The 19,731-nt window shown below is 41.8% G+C and overlaps 1 protein-coding gene across 1 annotated transcript in view; it reads right to left on the bottom strand.

The window, feature by feature from the left end:
* LOC117422935 (prolyl 3-hydroxylase 2-like) overlaps positions 1 to 14,741 on the bottom strand; it is a 43,795-nt gene extending 29,054 nt beyond the window's left edge. The window contains exon 1 of the mRNA XM_034038183.3: positions 13,992 to 14,741. Within this exon, the coding sequence (XP_033894074.2) occupies positions 13,992 to 14,429 (438 nt within the window). The 5' untranslated portion in view covers positions 14,430 to 14,741. The remainder of the gene's footprint in view (positions 1 to 13,991) is intronic.
* Between the last annotated feature and the right edge of the window lie 4,990 nt (positions 14,742 to 19,731).

Below are 19,731 nucleotides of genomic sequence, written 5' to 3'. Positions count from 1 at the left end.
ACAAGCCAAGCCAACATCTTCATTCCTGTTATTAAAACTCAAGAGCTCATTGCTGACAAGGAACGAGATTAGAGGGAGACCCGCTGGAGCTGATTTTAACCAAGCAGAGGCTATAGCCTCAGGACTCAGGGCTTAGGCACTGGGGCTATGGTAAACAACTACTCCAACTACTGATGGACATAGTGGAAAGTTCTCCCATTTCACCACAACACATATGCTTCCTAAATATATATATAAAATCATGGAAATCAGGGATAGAAATTTGCAGCCAAGTCAGTTCCTTGTGAGACCAGCAGTATTTTGTGCAGTCTTGAGATACGGAAGCACCTGCCAACCCAGCTGCGCACGGCAGAAGCATGCAATGTAGATGCCTGCTTTGAAATCAAACCCTCTCGTGAGTAAAAAACAAAACCAGGATTCCCACAAGAACTCCTAGACTGTACAAAAGATAGCAAACCCTTAAGACGTGCGTCACACCGACACGCGAGAGGACAGAACTCTTTCTGTGCAAATACAGCAGACACACTCCACAAGGCACAGCCATACATCACACAGCCTGCCCGAGAGCCTCCTCTTAATAAGAACAGCAGGCAGAAAGGCCCCACACACAGACAAACACCGCTCTGTCCTTAAGGCACTAATTGGGAGTGTGGAGTAAATAACCTGAGCAACTACCCCAGCGCGGGGCTGTTGGGTTATAAATATTTAGACATACTTGTTTTGAGTCTCCTCCAAGGTCATACTGTACTGCAGACCAAAAAACTGCAGCTGTCAACTCAGACAGAAAGATTCTGCTTCACCAGCGAGTCCTCCAATCCGACTTGCAAACAGCACCCTGTAGCAGGGAAGCAGATTCAAAAATCCAGTTCGAATGCAGGGTCGAGGTCAATTCCTTTTTTAAAATCCCAATTCCAATTCATTCAAAGGAAATGCAATTAGAGTTGCTATTTTGTAAACATCACAACTGTTGTGATTGTTCAACTGCTTTCAGTTGAACAGAATTTGACTAACAGTGACTTAAATTCAAGTCATTTGTTGCCACTGTGAGAAGCTCATTTTAACAGAATATTGCTAATTGCAATTTTGTTCAATGATGTGTTTGGACTGATTAAAATAGACAGTGTTTTTGTAATTTCACGATTCAATAATTCCTAGTTAGGTCACTGAGTCTGCGTATTTACTAAACTAAAGGGGATTCAGCAATGGTGTCTGTCAAGACTGGTGACAGCACTCCGTGCAGTATTTGTGCATGATCAGGTCTAGTTGCTTTGCACTTTAGCAGCAGGGAACCCACCACAATATACACTTCACACACAAAGCGTTAAGCGATGGGCTTGGCATTTAGGTCAGTTCCAGCAGCTAAACACACAACAAGAATGAGCCACACAGGGATTAAAGCAAGTTTACACACCCTGCAAAGAGAGAAAACAAACACAGGAAACGCAATCGTTATCAAGCGTCAAATCAACTTTGAATAAGTTTCCAAAACAATGTAAATGAGACGAAAAAAATAAATCTAAGAGAAGCCTTTTTTGAATCCAGACCTTTTTAACAATTACTTGCACGTCAAACGATCTCCCCCAAATCCCCAAAGCAAAATATGAACCTATAAAAAAAAAAAAAAAACAGTAACACAGATAGATGGGTTTACCAGACACAAAATAAATAGAACAGATAACGGATAAAACAGATGCGCTGACAAAGCGCCTCATGCACTAAACAACGGTAACCAGTTTACCACGCTGTAAGCCCGTTACCGCATGCTTTGTACACCTGCTATATTCACTAACCAGCGGCAAATGACTTTGCACGTGAAATGAATCACATGGAAATAGATACCGCGTGTGAGTCATTTACATACCGTTAATAATGGTAATCCATGGAAATATATTCAAATTCTCCCCCCTAATACCACAAGGGAGGGACTTGGTATGAAAAAACGTATTTACTTAAAGGTGCTAACTTTCCTCGCCGCGTGTTAAGTTTACCGCTTACTGAAACCAGGTAATACTGTACATAATGAGATGATTCTGAAAATGCAACTCACCAAAAAGATGACTGCATGTGAACTGTATTACATAATCATTTCCTTTATTCCAATTCCAAACGTGTTGCTTTCTCAATGCAAGATGCATTGTAGGAATAGACACTGCTGTATAAAATCCCATGATGTACTGAATTTTTTCCATTATGATGTTGTAATGCTGAAACGGCCAAGAGACAGTTGTGCTCTTTTAACACATGAATTACACTGAATTATTATGGCTCTGAAAAGCAGCCGGATAAGCAGCTGAAAGTTTAAAGTTTCTGAAAAGAAAAAAACGCACACTTGCAATCCCTTTAAAAGAAACACATTTATATTGAGCCAACGTTTGGGTACCAGAGTACCTTCAAAATAAACCAGAGGGGGATTAAGGTGAACAAATAAATATTTGGTTTTCAGTTAATAATTTTCTGTTTCTCCGCTTTGACCACCTCAAAGCAAGACATTCCCGGGCCGCCTCCTCTCATCCGACAGAGACCCACTGAAGATGTAGCTGGTGCCGGCTGGTGCCTCCTTGGTCACTGTCATTCTGAGTTTGGAGTGCCCATATACTAAAATAAAGGGTGTGTAACGCGTGCAGCATTTCACATGCTATGATGACTGGCAAATGAATCACTTAGCTCACCTTATTCGTGCATATTATTATATTAGTGAATAGCGCAGTCGCGCCTTCCTTTTTGCGAGTAGTACGGGGTTCTCTTACCACGCAGTATCTCAGGTAATTTAACACCGTTTAGTGCATGAGGCCCAAAGAGTGGAAAACAGAAGAGATGGATGACGCACACAACAGATCATAGGTGGTACTGATGGGCTGTATTAATGCTCAGCATTCATCTGTACTGTGGCAGCAGTGTGGAGTAGTGGTTAGGGCTCTGGACTCTTGACCGGAGGGTTGTGGGTTCAATCCCCAGTGGGGGACACTGCTGTTGTACCCTTGAGCAAGGTACTTTACCTAGATTGCTCCAGTAAAAACCCAACTGTAAAAATGGGTAATTGTATGTAAAATAATGTGATATCTGTATAATGTGAAATAATGTATAATGTGATATCTTGTAACAATTGTAAGTCGCCCTGGATAAGGGCGTCTGCTAAGAAATAAATAATAATAATAATAATAATAATAATAATACTGTGGCACAAGGTCTGTTTCTCTTGGCTACAGCACATGCCGGCGCTGTAAAGAATAGAAAATACAGGCAGGCAGACAACTAATCATTTCTCCATCTACCTTGAATCACAATCAATCAGCGTGGGCCAGACAAAGACAAGAGACCTACGTCTGAAACTGGGAACGAATCAGATTGATTTCCCAGACGCTGCACAGGTCAAGCCAGCAGGAGAGGGGGTTCAACCTGTCAGTTTAATGTGTGGACACGCAATGTTTTAAAAGAGGTGCACCAAAAATGATAAATGAATAAAAACCAAGCAGGCAAGCTGTCCTCGACATGCACACCCCCACAAAAGCATGGTGAACTGTACTTATCTGCGTGACACTGTACCTGCCTGCTGTAGCCATACAGCACAGTACTCTACCGTATTGTGGAACTACACAAATCAGCACACCTGTTTACGTGTCAAAAGCTGCTTCTATAGAGATTGTCAACACAGATGCCTCTGTGGGAGTGGAAGAGGTCTGGTGGCATTTAAAACACTACTGTATATTCTTACCAGCATTATATTGTGAATTCTGAATTCTTGAGTGGAATTTGTGGAACGTGTAAAACAAAGGCAAATATACAAGCTGGAAATGTAATTATTTTTCCTGCAGTGAACCAACACCTCAGCAATGTGAATCTGGCTGATTTAAACCAGGCTCCGTAAAGAAAAGGAAGGTGTCAGGTTTAGAGCCAGAGGGGGCGGTGAGGTGGGGTAATAGCATCCATGCACAAACCAAATATGCATTATTTTTTTTATTTTTTTTTTAAATTTAGTCGTTGCCAATTAGTTTTTTTTTTTATTTATTTATTTTCTCCCCAATTTGAAATGCCCAATTATTTTTAGGCCAAATATGCATTATTTTAACTACAGAGGAACTCTTCTGCAGCCCTGACCAGATCAGACTCTGCCGTTCGTTTAAATATAAATGTATGGTCGACCAAACTGGTCCCTTCCTAAATCCACAGTCTCAATTCTTGCTCTGGACGATGCACATTTTCAGCTTGTTTTGCAGCTTCCTACAAACCACTGATTCCTGTCAAGCACTTTAAGAGTTTCTATGATTCTATAAGAACAAAAAGATTTAAGGGATTTTATATATAAAAAGCTTTTATAGTGCAAGCCTCCCGTTATAATTGTCATTACTCACTATCCACACATATATATATATATATATATATATATATATATATATATATATATATATATATATGGATAATATGGCATTTATAGCATTTATAGTATAGCATTTTCAGCATTTGTATTCACATATAAAATGTTGAGATGAGAGTATTTCATTGTATGATAGGGTTGAAATAGTGTACAGATGCTTTGCCAGAGTGAAGCCAGCTGAAGCCCCAGTGCAACAGCCCTGCAGATTAAATGTATTGCTCAGGGAAGCTGTAAGACATAGCCCCATTATTCAAAAGTAACATGTATGACTGTTCAGTTAACTTGTGCCCCTATAAAGGGATTCCCCCAGGGGTGAAAGTACATGATTGCTAATGAGGATAGTACATGTCTCAGTCAGTGCGCGCAGGGAGCACCAACATTAACATGGGTGTAGATTTAACCCTTTCATGCTGGATACCTAGAGAGCAGTATATAAGATCTGGCAGTCAGGCAACACTACGTTTCAGGGGTATTCAACAGAGGATCAAAGAGGCACAGGATAGACAGACATGGGCTGGTGAAACCTGGCAACACATCCCTGCCAAAATATCTGAACCCAACAAGCACAAAGAGAGAAGCTCAGAACTACTGCTGCACCCCGCACCCCGCACCCCGCACCCCACACCCCGCACCCCGCACCCCGCACCCCTCCCCCTGCTGGTGTGCATTCCTTCAACAAGGCTCTTCCTGTCCTATCAGCACAGCAGGTTCTTGGAAGCAATGCATTCCATGCCGGGCTGCCACACTGCAGTGCAGGTCCACTCGAGCACAGACTGGAGGGACTCGGATACACGAGCCTAGCTGGACATGCAAGGAACTGGCACACACAAACACACGCGCAATGCATCTGAAACGGTCTAGGTTCAACCAAGCAAGAATTGAAATGGAAAGTAGGAAAGCAGTATAAAAAACAACAATCAGTGAATAAGAAAAAAAAAAAAAAAAAACACCACTGTAGATCAAATAATATATATTTTTTTTTTACTCAATTTCCAAAAGCGTTTCCAACTTTAACACATGTGCCAGACAGGGGAGGTCATGTCTCACTGCATTAGCTTTATATTTTCTGTGAGATATACGCTGTCTTTTCCCTACACATACAGTACCAAGCAGCTGTGAAAAGGCTTTTTTTCACGTTAGCCTATCTGTTCTGAAAAGGAGTTCATCTTGTAAAATGTGTTGAGCATGTATTTGTTTTGTTGTAACATTTCAATAAAAACATGCCCAGCTAGGGAAGGGGGGAGGGGGGGGGGTGGCAGGGGAATCCTACCACGATGGCCAGACAGTCTGTGGTCCCACAACCCTCTCAGCCCAAACAATTTTTTCTCTCCAGGCGTTAACAGTTGGCAAACATCTGCTGGTAAAAATTCCTCTCTGGTGACACGCTTCTACTCATGATCACACTTTCAAAAGCCCCACGCCACCCCTACAATTAAGATGTATTGCTAGGCAACATTGCAACCAATAGGCAAGAACCACATTGAAAAGGAAGCAAGAAAAAAATAAACAATGGGGAGACAACTTCAATCCAAATTCTATACCATGTATCCAAGTATGCACTGGTTTCATTCGACTTTACTTTAAACAAGGACATTCATGGAAGCTGATGTGGTGGCAGTGCTGAGTACAATAGAAAAAGTGACTGCTGATTGGGATTGAACTCGGACAAAAGTACAAGTAAAGGGCATTACAGTACAAATGGAATCCAACACCCCCCTTTCTGAGGACAAGACAACAGCGATGGCCAAACGTTTTGAATCACCTAGAATTTTAGGATTGAGACATCATAAAAATAAAAATAAACTGTGAGAACATCATTTTGATCTTTTATTTAACTTCCTGTAAATCAAAGAAAATTATATTGCAAAAGTCTACCGGAAGCCATAATAGCAGTACATTATTTCATGTTAGATTTTGTCACATTTTTCAATTTTTGTCAGTTTTTTTCGTTAAGTAGATGGAAAAATACAAAGTGGTATGTAATTCAATATGTTAACGTAACATTATTCAGCAGGTTTCATTTGACTTTATGAAGCAAAATGAGTTAATTTTACAGGATGATGCAAAACTCTTGGCCATAGTTGCCTGCCCAGAATACCTGAGTCAGAACTTATAACCACACAGAGGATGATGATAGCATTAGAGTTTTAACAAACGCAAAACAGGCAGGAGGAGCCACAGCAGCCCCAAGCTGTATATCGTAACTATAGCAACACAAGATAAAACGGTAGAGGTCATCACTGGAACAACGAAGCTTCAAATGAATCTGCAAGTGTTGGTTACAATCCCTTTCCTGTGGTACTGTGCTGGCTCAGACTCGTCCAGCATTCACATGTGGTGAGTGTTTAAGCAGAAGGGGTTGTGATTAGATCTCAGGAATCGGAGTGCTACACTGAATGGAGTGGACGTACAGCATGGCAATTAAAGGCAGCTCAGACGGTACCCAACATACACTTATAAAATAGTAGTCAGACCCGTCTCAAAAACTCCAATAACTTCTTCACAGCACGAGGGCGAGAAATATATGAGCCTGCTTCTCAGAGAGATTACAAGCTGCTTTAGATTGAGCTAGGCTGTGGCCAGATTTATGAAGATTTTTACTCGCAACGTGACCTTTGTAACATATTGGAGAATGCAGGAAGTCAAAAGGTTAATTTCGGAACTCAATGACCTTTCATGTACAGTGACCTCAAAACTCTCTTCCTGTCTTTATATGGGGACACAGGGAAGACACAAGTGCATGATAGCCTTATTCCCCCATATGAAAAGCAATATTTCATGCATGAAAGGGTTAAGTGCTAATTTTGTAACATACTGTAATCATTAAGTTTTCACTATGATATATGAACTACATGTTCAACCCTAATAAATGGCCATCATTTACCATTGTTAACCACTGCCAGATGACTCTTGGTAAATCGCGCCAAACTAGGTCTCCTGGAAGCAGGTTTCAAGCCATTGTCCCTGAAACAGTGGCTTTGTGTTTCTTCAGTTTAATGATACTGTGGACCAATGTTCTGTGTCACCAAGTGCAGGAATGTAGGGGGAAGCAGTACAACCCTAATTCAGTTACTGTACAGTACAACAAGCCCCCTTGGCTGCAAGTGTAAATGACTTTGTTTTGCTTGGGAACCCCTTCAACTTATGTCCAAGTATCAGCTTCCTGCAGTCAGAATAATCTTCTGAAAACAAGCCAAAAGTTACAACAAAAACAAAACAAAAACCACCAAGCAACCACTGTGAGCAATTTAAAAAACAAGTGTGCACATATTTTAGTAGACCACAAACCTGTCATTTTTACAGCTGAACATACATCTTTAACCGTCATTATAATAAAAGATCCATTTAAAAGACCTCTCTTTTTTTTTTTTTTACTGCAAAACAATTGTCTCGTCCCTGCCGTTGAAACACTGGAGAAAGGGCATCGATACAGTTTCTAGATCAGCCTGATTTAGTACTGAAGAGCACTGTAAACTAAACTGTAAAACAGTGCTGCATGCATTTCCTAACTGAACCAGATTTACGATGAGCACGTCTCAAAACCAACACTGATTATAAATGGCAGGATTTCCTCTGACGGCCTGGATTGCAGGGGTCACAGCCTCCTGTAAGGGGGGGCCTATGATTCACAGCAAGGCTTACCCTGCCCCCTCTTCAGATCTGTAAAAGATAAAGCAAATCCATGCCACATAATTATACATGTATATTGAGTTTCAAGAAGTCTACTTAGGTTAAAGTTCCTGTTAGAAAGCACCATACTTAAGCAGCAGTATTAAAGGAACTAGGACCCTGATAACTCTGTACCGTAAGCTGGTCTCCATTCTTTGAGTGGAATATTTTCAATGCGGTCACTGCATACAGTAGCTTATTCTTAGAAAACAGTAGAAGCTTCCAGAAAAAGGATGCGTGTATGTGTGTGTGGGTGTGTGTGTGTGTGGGTGGGTGTGTGGGGGCAATGAAACGGGTCTTTCAACAGCTTCCGAACAGCAACACAACTGTTTTGTGGAGTGGAAATTACAGTAGGGAATCCACAGAGTTTAACAAGGAGTCGGAAATAGAAAAATAACTAGACCCACAATGGAATTGTGCTAAAGAGCATCAGGACCCTGAAAACAGCAGAGCAAGAATGAGCGATAATCCTCATCATCCACCCAGGGGAGGCTGGAAAAGGAAGTTAAGAGACTGCGGTCTGCGATTAGCGGTGGGGAGCAGAGGTTAGCAGCGATGCACTGCCAAATCGAAGGGTGCTGTCGCTGCCACCGATCAATCAGCATCCAATCAAAGAACGCAGTCCATCAGGACAATTCAATAGCCTCTATTTCACTGTGGTGCGGCTGCCAAAATCTGCCTGTTATTCCTTCCAGAGCCTTCATTGTGAAGAAATATAAATCTCAGCAAGCCAACCTTGGCTGGCAAAGCCATTATCAGCAGCTCGCATTGCTTCAATCAGGGTTTCAATCCGGAACCCGAACAAAATGATTGATTCAGATTGGCCGCATACTGTAGCACATGCTTTTACTTGAAAGCCAAATAAAAAGATTAGCTGATACTCAAAACAGAAATCTCTTTCTAATATACTGGCATAAATGCAGTAGGAATTGGAGTTGCTACAAAACTCCACAGAGCAGATACAGCTGTTCATTACCCAAATTAACCAATATTAACCCTATAGCTCTGCAAGTTAAAAAAAATTAAAAATAAAAAGCACCAGCTTCACCAGTAGACATCCACCTATCTAGGAAGCTACAGCAGGATTCAAAAGTGTTGTCCAGTTTAAACCACTAGACAATAGTACATAGTTTGTTTCCGATTTTCTTTTTGTTTACTTCTAGAGCAAATACAAGGGTGACCCAGCCTGATATGGACTTCACTGGATAACCTGAAAATGAAGTTATGTCCAACCTGACTGGGACCAACCTCTAGCACTTGTGCTTAGAGAAGGAAGGGGCTTGGCATGAATGCTTTTGAAGATCTAGATTCTAGTAAACGCAGCAGTTTATCTGGTACTGACATCAAGAGAGAGCAAGGGTGATGAGCAGGCCAAGGATAAAGATCAGGTCAGTGATAAAGACTAAATCCGATGTTGGCTACAGTACAGTAAGTGAGCTGTTAAAGTACTGAGCGAAAGGGGAAAGGAGAAAGAAGAAAATGCTTTTTAAGCAGGCGCTTACCAGCGATGTTTTCATCATAAAAGTCAACTTGATCGAACAGATCTGGCCTGCAGTTGATAAGAGACTTCTGGAGCTCATTAGATTCGTTTCTACTGAACCAAGCCACAATACTACAGTACTGCTTTACCACATCCTTCCCTCAGTCTACTGAATAAACCCCACACCATGTGTAGACATGTTCACAGTAAATCTCTGAAAAAAAAAATAAAAGAAAATCAAATCATATTTCTCACACGTTTGCTTATTTGCTGAAAAACAACAGCAAAGCAGATGTATACTATAGAAAACGATGAGAGCACATTTACTCAACAGCCACTTAGCAAGATATGAAAACATTGTGACTGTTTTTGCTGTTTAAAAACTGCAAACTCTAATTAATAGTTGGATACCGTGAATTAAAGGGAGATCAGCTATTATTATTTTATTTGTTTATTTAGCAGATGCCTTTATCCAAGGCGACTTACAGAGACGAGGGTGTGTGAACTATGCATCAGCTGCAGAGTCACTTACAATTACATCTCACCCGAAAGACAGAGCACAAGGAGGTTAAGTGACTGGCTCAGGGTCACACAATGAGTCAGTGGCTGAGGTGGGATTTGAACCGGGGACCTCCTGGTTACAAGCCCTTTTCTTTAACCACTGGACCACACAGCCTCCTTAGCTATGCTACTGAGTCAACGAGACTGGTGAGAAGGAGTAGCAAAAGCAACCATACAGCACTTTTTGTGAATGATGAATAGATGGTGTACTGTATGATCTGAAAACAGACTGCCCAGAGAAAGAGAGATCCATCATGAGCGAACATCCCAGGAAATGCCCTATTTCCACAATCTGTGTGAACACACAATATGGTACATGCAAATACAACACGCTCAGATCCCCACATAGGATATCTTGTTTGCATCAGCCACAGGCCCGTGTTGGCAATCGGACAACAGGAACGAGGCTCTGAGCGAACCAGTGACCCTGTGCACCACAAGCGAGCGTCTTAACCACATTGCAAGAGAGCTGAGCTTTTAACCTCATGTGTATCACGTTACAAACTAAATCTTTAATTCAGAAACAAAGACACGTGTCAGACAGCCCCTAGCCCACTGCCTGAAAACAGTCGCTCAAAACCAGTTAAAGATCACGTAAATGCCACTGTAGTTTGACTGTGGTGCTCTGCACAGCGCTCTAATGAAAGCAGTGCTATCAGGGATGTACTGTACACGTTCCTCCTCTGCAGTAGCCTTGTTATTCTCGGAGTACACCAGCGAGACACAGCTCCCTCACTCCCCTTCCCCCACCCCCACCCCCCTTCCCCTCACCTGGCATTTCCAGCACTATCCAGCTTTCTAACTCGAATCTGAAACATTCCTGATGAGGATCGGACACCATACATGACTGCAATTTGCATGCTGCTGTAATCAACTGCCAGCTCTCCCATTGAACCAGGCTACAGTTTACAAACTGATAATTCACTGACAAACAAAAAGGTCACAAGAGAGTTCATTGTATTAAATTGAAAGAAAAAGCTAACCAAAATAAAGCAACAATTGAAGGAACTTTGAGAATGAAGCTGAATTAACTGGTAGGATGCAGTATTGCTGTGAACATCCAACTAATTTGCAGAAAATAAATATTTCTTCAAGTGGGCTCAGAGCATTCCAATGAACAGCCCCCTATACAGCGACTATAATCGGTCACATTTGACTTGGCTAACAAGACCCTTTGATCCTGGCTGCGGGCTGGAGAGGTGATCAGGTGATCAGGTAATTGGGGGCTACCTGCTTCCTGTCCACATAATACTGCCCTTTTACACATTCACAAGGAGCTTTTAATCGAGCAGTGGCAGGAAAACAAAATATTTGTCCAAATAAAACGACGGCCAAAGTTGGTAACCGTGCAAGACCTCACTTCTAAAACAGCGAGCGCCTGTGGCTGTGTGATCGAGCCAGAGGCTTGAGTTGAGCACTGGAATTTTTAAACAGTGAAGGAATGCTGTGGGTTTTTTTGGGGGGGGTTGGGTTTTTTTTGGGGGGGGTTGGGTTTTTTTTTGGGGGGGTTGGGTTTTTTTGGGGGGGGGTTGGGTTTTTTTTGGGGGGGGTTGGGTTTTTTTTGGGGGGGGTTGGGTTTTTTTGGGGGGGGTTGGGTTTTTTTGGGGGGGGTTGGGTTTTGGGGGATTTGCGTGTTTGTTTTTGTAACTAGTTTGCCACAGACCCAGTCTGATTTATTTCATTTTTATATTTTTATTTTAAACCTATATTACACGGGGACCTTGTGATCAAACTCTTACAGATTGTGCTCGCATTCATCTCCCTGTACTGTATCCCCTCCTCCACAGGGTTGCACAGGTTCCAGTACAGCAGCTGGAAGCTCTACAATAACCACCCACCCTGGACCGGACCAGACTGGAGCTACTACTGCTTTAACAGGACAGCAAAGCTAACGTTCTAGTGCAGTTTGTTTGGATGACGTTTTCATTTTAAACCATTTTAAATGTTGCGTTCCTACCAGAATATCATATCCACCACGGGTTCTGCTTTTACTGGGATTTCTTCAGGCTGCTCGGAGACGGAGAGTCTTCTTGACTTTGTGATGTTTAAACACTGAGGCAGCTGAAATGCGGTAGACTTTACTACACTGAAAAACTCAACAGTAGCTGCAGCTGATAGTGAAAGGGATACTGTAAGATCATTTGCAACCGTTTTTAAAACAGAACAACAACACACTCAATGGTGATTATATGTTCTATAACAATTTACTTTAGTAACGTCTTTATTTTTTATGGGAAAAATCTATCACTTGAAGTAGCTGTCTGGCACAGAAGACATTCTGACAAGTTTCACCTAAGAGAGTGTGTTCTGTGCCAAGCAAAGAGTCTAGTGACTTTTGTTTCCAATGCCTCTGGACTGGGAGGTGGCAGGCTGGGTCTAATCCCAGTCAAACCCAGCCCAAGCCTACAGGGCCATCTTCATCAATGTTACATAAGTACAGTTTTTGACTCATTAATAAATCACTTTGATCAAAAGGCCGCCTCCAATATTTATCCAGTCATTGGGAAATAAGTAGATGCTGAAAATGTTTTTAATGAATGCAATATTAACATGCAGAGTTGGGCAGGAATAAGTACTAGCTACTTGCCTGGGATCATCAAGCAATTAACATGACATGTAGAAACAATAAGTGAACTGGAAGTTTCCATCAATGCTATGGGCCCAACACTGTAGGGAAACCAAGGCTTTTCACCCGATTTTCAAATCCCCCTGTCCTGGTATTTGACACAAGTCAAGTGTGTTTGTTAACTGGGTCAGTGCCTGGTCTGTGTAGCAGGTCAGTGCTCCACAGATTCCAGGATTTGGCAGTGTGGCCAGGCACCTGAACACAGCCCAAAATTTCCATTGATGCAGAGGCAGGTGTCCAAGGTTCTGCCAAGGTTTGGCACCGAGACATCATAAATAGTTCTTAACAGGAATAAAAACATCAAATTATTGGGCAAGAAAACAAAGCGGGTATCCCTCGCAGTGCTGAATCCACCGTCTCTTACCCTACCCCCACTGTTAGCTAGAAACTTCCTAGAACCTAGCCCCGCCCCCGCCCAAAAAAGGCAGCACTTTGTGGCGCAGGAGAGAAGCGGCGTGGGGTGTCAGGTACTGGCGCAATGCAGAAAGGACACTAAAAGAAAAAAGAAGCAGATACTTTACTCCTGGAAAGTTTAACTCCCAAAGCACACTAATACTTGCCAGCATCACCTCGCGTCCTGTGGTGATGGACTGCATGACAGGGGTAACTATGCGACTGCCGATCTTCTGCCAGGACCTCTCTCTTGAGACCTCAGATGAGCCTGTGTCTAGACTTTCCTAAAATTTCTAAGAATCATTCATTCATCCCCGGCAAACACTGTGCTGCAGCTTCAGCATACATTATACTGCTACAGGTGCAAACAGCCGATAGAAACATTCAGCATCTCTCCTAGATGCTGGAAGTTTCTAAGGACCACGCAGATAGTGCTGGAAGTTTCTCTCGTGCGCTGTCTCTGGTGAGCCCAAACAGTTACGCGTCCTTCTCCTTGCGGACTTAGAGAGCGCAGTAGGAATACACAAAGAATTGGGCTGGCTGTTGTCCAGTCCAGGGAAGCAAATGAACAAATAAATAAATACACACTCACACCATACAGCACAATCATTTAAACTGGCGAACCATAATGTAATGTCTGTTTCAATATAATTCACAAAACATTGTATTTCTCTAATCTGTATTTTATTGTAACATCACATGCACAGCCGCATTTCGCATGTTCCTTTTAGTTTGTGTCAACTTTTACGACCAACAAAGAAACGTTTACTATTCTTAACACTCCCGCACCGGTGACATGCAGTCTTCGTCTGTTCGGCAATATCTCGTAAAACACTTTACCTAACAAGTGAACAGGCTGTACCACAGGAATACGGTACCGAGGGACTTACCTTATAGTAAGCCAGCTGGAGATAGTTATAAGGGACCCTTCTGCTGAAGTCCTGAACCACATCCCCACTGACCAGGTGCACAGACAGCTGTTGCCCGACTTTACTCTCCATGCATTCGTTCAAGCAAGCTGCCCTTTTGAGCACTGCACTGAAGAACGCCAAGTCCGAAAAGGATGCATCAAACGGGTGCTGATCATTGCACCCGAGTCTGCATTGGACCTTGGTCTGCCGGAGCTCGCTGTAGCTTGCGAGGGCTTTCTCCATGTAGAGTACCACATTCTCATAATCGTGTCTATAAAATGCCTCAACGCCGCTTGCGTACAGCAGGTCGTACGGTTCCAAACTTGCTGCGGTTGAGCACAACAAGAGTGTCTGGAGCAATACCGAGATCCCGGCGAAAATCGCACACTGGGGAAAGTTAAAATCCATCTTTCGCATTACAGTTGGTTTGCTGCTACGCGCTCGCTCGCAGTGTAAATCTCACTAAACCCTGTTTCCAATGCGAGCCAGGCTGATCAGCGGAGTCCCGAGTGGGAGATTAGATAAATGAGGAAAACGTGAAACTCAAAACTGACGGTCTGAAACCGGACGGCTACTGCGGGCGGTCATAAACGCATAGGTACAATTGAGTGGCATTAGATTCGAGGTGGAAAGCTGGTTATTTTCCATTGCATTTTTTTCCCCCCAGCAAAAGTCCTTGCCAGTTTATTTAGGAATGTGTTGAACGTGTGGTTTTCTGAGAAGCGGGGTTGTTGTTGCATCGGGGGCTGGTCAGGGTTCATTTTCTGAATTCCACATCTGAACCCATGAGAGTTCTGTAGGGACACAGCGGGTAACCTCTGCGTGTAGTGTCTGGTTTTTCCGTCCATATAACCCATGTTTTATTAACTCTAAGGAATATAATTTATGCTTTACTATTGTTCCCCTTATGTATATATATATATATATATATATATATATATATATATATATATATATATATATATATATATATATATATATATATATATAGATATCAACTGGAAGTTTCCATCAATGCAAGACAATAAAAAATGGCCAGGCTACATTACCTCTTTACTATGGTAAAGGTGTATAGAGTGCTGTGTTTCCTGAAGTTGTAGTTGGTTCATAATCTTAACAGAGACGTGTGGATGTCCAGTAGCTTACTCTGACAGTGAAACACTACTTTATTTGTACTGTACATGGGAGCTAATTACCAAAAATAGAGGACCAGATGTCTAGCAAGCAGCTGAAATAGTGAACAATTCATTACTGTTGCTTCCCACTGGCTGTGGAGTATAGAAAGAATAGACCCCCCCTCCCCTCCCCTCCCCTCCCCTCCCCATGGACTGTTAGCAAAGGAGCAATACGTTGGTAGCTGTCTATGTAGCACTGTGCTGAGTGCTCAGTCAATGGATAACTGTTAGGAAGATTTCTGTCATATCAAATCTGTCTTGATATTTTCGAATTTCATCTATATTTATACACTGAGCCCCACAACCCCAATACTGCCCCATTACACTTTTGAGAATAGTGTACAGTACAGTACTTGGTCCCAGTTTCTATTCAACAAGGCTTAAATGTTGCTTGTCCTCTGTAGCCATCATCTTCCCAATTGGTCCTAAAGACGGATGACGTTTCTTGCTTGGATCCCAGGTTGCAGATGCAGTCTGGGATACAGATCATCTGAGTTGTCAGGTATCCAAAATCATAAACACGCCAGGAAGTCAAGATGCTGGAAATTGATAATATAGTTGTTGTTTTTTTTTTGTTTTTTTTTTCCTGCAGGATAAATAAATGAGGATGTTTTGCATTGAATTGGTAGAGACGGTGAATGTTGTAATATTGTCCCCTGGTGGTTAAAATACATGGATACAGCTTGAACATGCAGTTTGGGCTGCCGTCATCCTGTCGCTGCTATCGCTTTTATTAACATAGCTATAGGCGTCCTCTAGTGGCCATATTAATCTCTACGCCAGTCCCAAAAATATGAGCACAGAAAATATCTATAATGTGAAAAAATGTTTGTAATGTTATAATACTGTACAATTAGGCTGGACTATGCATTAAACTTTTGACTTTTTGACTTTTTAAATTACTATACGGCACGATTCTTCATTTCTAAAATACATTTCCTGTAATTATTATTAAAATATATAAAACTTATTTAACCTTCGATTTTCTAAGAGTTTGCTCCCAGGTAAAGTTATCTTTCTTTTAGTAGGGTTTGTATATTTTGTTTCCCTCTTTCAGTCTGCACTGAGCCGTGATCAAACAGCATTGCCTTATAAAGCCACCAGATGGCGATGTACACTTATTCACAACACTGATACATACGAAAAAGAGCTTAAATCAGCAACTTGTGGCGATTACAGTTCTTGTAGACCCCAAAGTGTGGGGTTATTGAGCTAAAGCTAAGATCTGTTGATTTATTTCTTCAGGCGCTTCCCAGTGATAATGCATGCTCAGCGCTGATTTGGGGCCCCTGTCCGTCTTGATCTGGTCTGCAGCACTGTCCAGGCAGGCCAAGCAGGTTCCCTGTGGTGCTGAATGCCAGTACAGTACTGTGCTATGGGAACTGAAATATCCTTGTGGGAATAAACAATACCCTCGACCCAATCCATTGGTAATAAATCTTTGAGAGTGTGGCAGATAGCGGGGGCTTCTCTTCTCCTCAGTGTGTAGGACACTGTTCCTCGGTGTGTAGGATACTGTTCCTCAGTGTGTAGGATACTGTTTCTCAGTGTGTAGGATACTGTTCCTCAGTGTGTAGGATACTGTTCCTCAGTGTGTAGGATACTGTTTCTCAGTGTGTAGGATACTGTTCCTCGGTGTGTAGGATACTGCTCCTCTGTGTGTAGGACACTGTTCCTCGGTGTGTAGGATACTGTTCCTTAGTGTGTAGGATACTGTTCCTCAGTGTGTAGGATACTGTTTCTCAGTGTGTAGGATACTGTTCCTCGGTGTGTAGGATACTGTTCCTCGGTGTGTAGGATACTGTTCCTCAGTGTGTAGGACACTGTTCCTCGGTGTGTAGGATGCTGTTCCTCAGTGTGTAGGACACTGTTCCTCGGTGTGTAGGATACTGTTCCTCGGTGTGTAGGATACTGTTCCTCGGTGTGTAGGATACTGTTCCTCGTTGTGTAGGATACTGTTCCTCAGTGTGTAGGACACTGTTCCTCAGTGTGTAGGATACTGTTCCTCAGTGTGTAGGACACTGTTCCTCGGTGCAGTGGATAAGGACCATGACCATGGCTTCCAGCACCACCTTCTGAAGAGCTCTCCTGTGTGAAATCCAGGCATGTTTCAACAAGAAACGCACAGAGCTGGGAGGGGCGCTGCATATATTATAGTCAGGAGTCACAGAGTTCGTAGTTCTGAGCTTAATGACCTTATTGTTTTCATTATCTGCTGATCATATTATTTTGAAAATGTTTTCATGGAGTCCATTCCCTGGGGTGAGATACATTCTCAGAGTTGTTTACTTCAGCTTATCATTAGCACATTCTTTTGTGCCAGAAATAAAACAAAACACTTATTGAAATTCTTAAACGAATAAGAAACTTGACTATTTACACGTCTTTACAAGTAATGTCTGTGTTGTTTATTTCTGGACTGATAACTTCACTGGGTGCATTTTTACTTGTGAATACATTGTGCTAATGAAAGTTTGGAGTTAAAAGCTTTGAGAATCTAGCCCTTAAAAAAAGAAGGAAAAAACACTCCCAATAAGGTTTACCACTCTAGAAAAAAAAATACTCTTGAAACTTTAGTCTTAAATTAAAAGATTTAGACCTGTAAACGTGCAAATAACACATTCTAGCAAATAGATTTCAAAACCTGGTCCTTCATTTTTAGAGATGCCTGATTTACCGGTGCTAGGAAAGTTTGGTTTGGCTGTTTTATTTTGTATTCATATTAGCCAGTTGGAAAAAAAAAAAAAAAAGATAATATATATTAATCACTGAAACAGGATTCTTTTCTGAAAAATGATCACTCTGTGCTTGAAACTCTGCAATGCAACCTGGTTTTAAGGCAGGTTTTGAAGGATAATCTTTTAAAAAGATCTATCTTAACATACAAGCACGCTTATCGTACCAGCTAACTGTGATTAATGTCCAGATTCCAAACATAACAGGTCTGTTGTTACTCTAATACACAAAAACAATTGTATCATTGGGTGTTAGCTACTGACCAAAAAACAAAAACGATATGGAGGAATACTCAGACAAACGTGCAATTAGATCCTGGAAAAAAACATTACGCAACGCAGATATTTAAGTGAGGCTCATATCGCATTAAAGCCCTTCTTACTCAGAGATGTATAACAGCACTTTGGGTTCTCCGCTAATTCTAATCTCTGTAATTTATGTTAGTCACACAAGCATGTAAAAAAAAGTGTGGTCATTGTATAATTGTGGTCCTGTGTACTTCAGCCTATAGGAAAAACAGACCATTCTGTGGAAATGTGTATCGTGCTACAAAATGCATATCAACTCCAACACTCCAACACTCACACACGTGAAAGAATGAAAGAATTAGTATTTTTATGGTATACTTACCATTTTTGCTTGCAATTATGTTATTCCCCAAATATTGGTATCTGATTGGCTTCTGGGCATGTTACAGACAAATTCAATAACATAAAAATATGTTTTTCAAATGGCAATATAGGGTTAATGTATTGTATTGGACACTTCGCAATCTTCGATCAGTTTATCTGCTAAACTAAACTTTGTTTAAAAAGTAGCGACTCCTAAAAGCTCCGGAACAACTAATGATACGAACTTGAAAATAACATTTGCTCTCTGGGATTCCCTCCAATCTTGTATGTGACAAAGTGCTTTTAACCCTGCCTCACTGTGCTTGCTATCTGCTTTACTACACATCGCCATGCTTTTACCAGTTACCTGCTAGAAGGGCAAACATTTACCATATGTACAGTGTGCAGACCTGACATGGAGCTGGGAACCCATTCATTGCCTCTCTGTCATTCAGCGCTGCTGAGCCTAAACACCTACTAATATGCAAATTCTATTCAAGACCAGACAAGTCTAACGTCTCAGACAGCGTGAGATGTGGAGAATGAAGCATGAGAACTAACTCACTAACTCTCACTAACTAACTCTCTCTCTCTCTCTCTCTCTCTCTCTCTCTCTCTCTCTCTCTCTCTCTCTCTCTCTCTCTCTCTCTCTCTCTCTCTCTCTCTCTCTCTCTCTCTCTCTCTCTCAAAATAACTAACCGTTAATAAGGCGCTGTGATGAATGGGTCGGTTGTAACAGGAACTCATGAGATGTGAGGGTTTGGGGTTGTTTTTTCTTTGTAGGCACACATTTAAATAATAATGCAAAAAAGTCGGGTAACCTTCGACGCTCACTGTTTCAAATCCACATTAACCCTACATTATGTGGGAATTTGCAGAGCGTTTTTTTTTCGTGCTTCAACGTGCCCCTCATCTCCCTTGCATCACAACCAATTGTCTTTACGACAGAAAAACAAGCTGAGACCACAGGCTTCTATCTAAAACAGGGCGTAAAGCTGCAGCCCCCCTCAATCGTGTTCAAGTCAGCTGGAGGCGGTTTCCATTGTTCAGTGTCCTCTCTACGGATAACTTTATACAGGAAACGACTGCACGAAGGTAACAACCGTCTTTGGTGTCAGCTTCAAATGGTAAAGAATTTGAAGATCGATTATAGATTTCTTTGGACTCTGCCTGTATTGCAGAAATTCTCATAACCCA

The sequence above is a fragment of the Acipenser ruthenus genome, chromosome 17, assembly GCF_902713425.1.
Source record: "Acipenser ruthenus chromosome 17, fAciRut3.2 maternal haplotype, whole genome shotgun sequence".
Lineage (NCBI taxonomy): Eukaryota > Metazoa > Chordata > Actinopteri > Acipenseriformes > Acipenseridae > Acipenser > Acipenser ruthenus.
The sequence above is the reverse complement of the archived record's forward strand: the minus strand, read 5'-3'. Positions and strand labels throughout refer to the sequence as shown.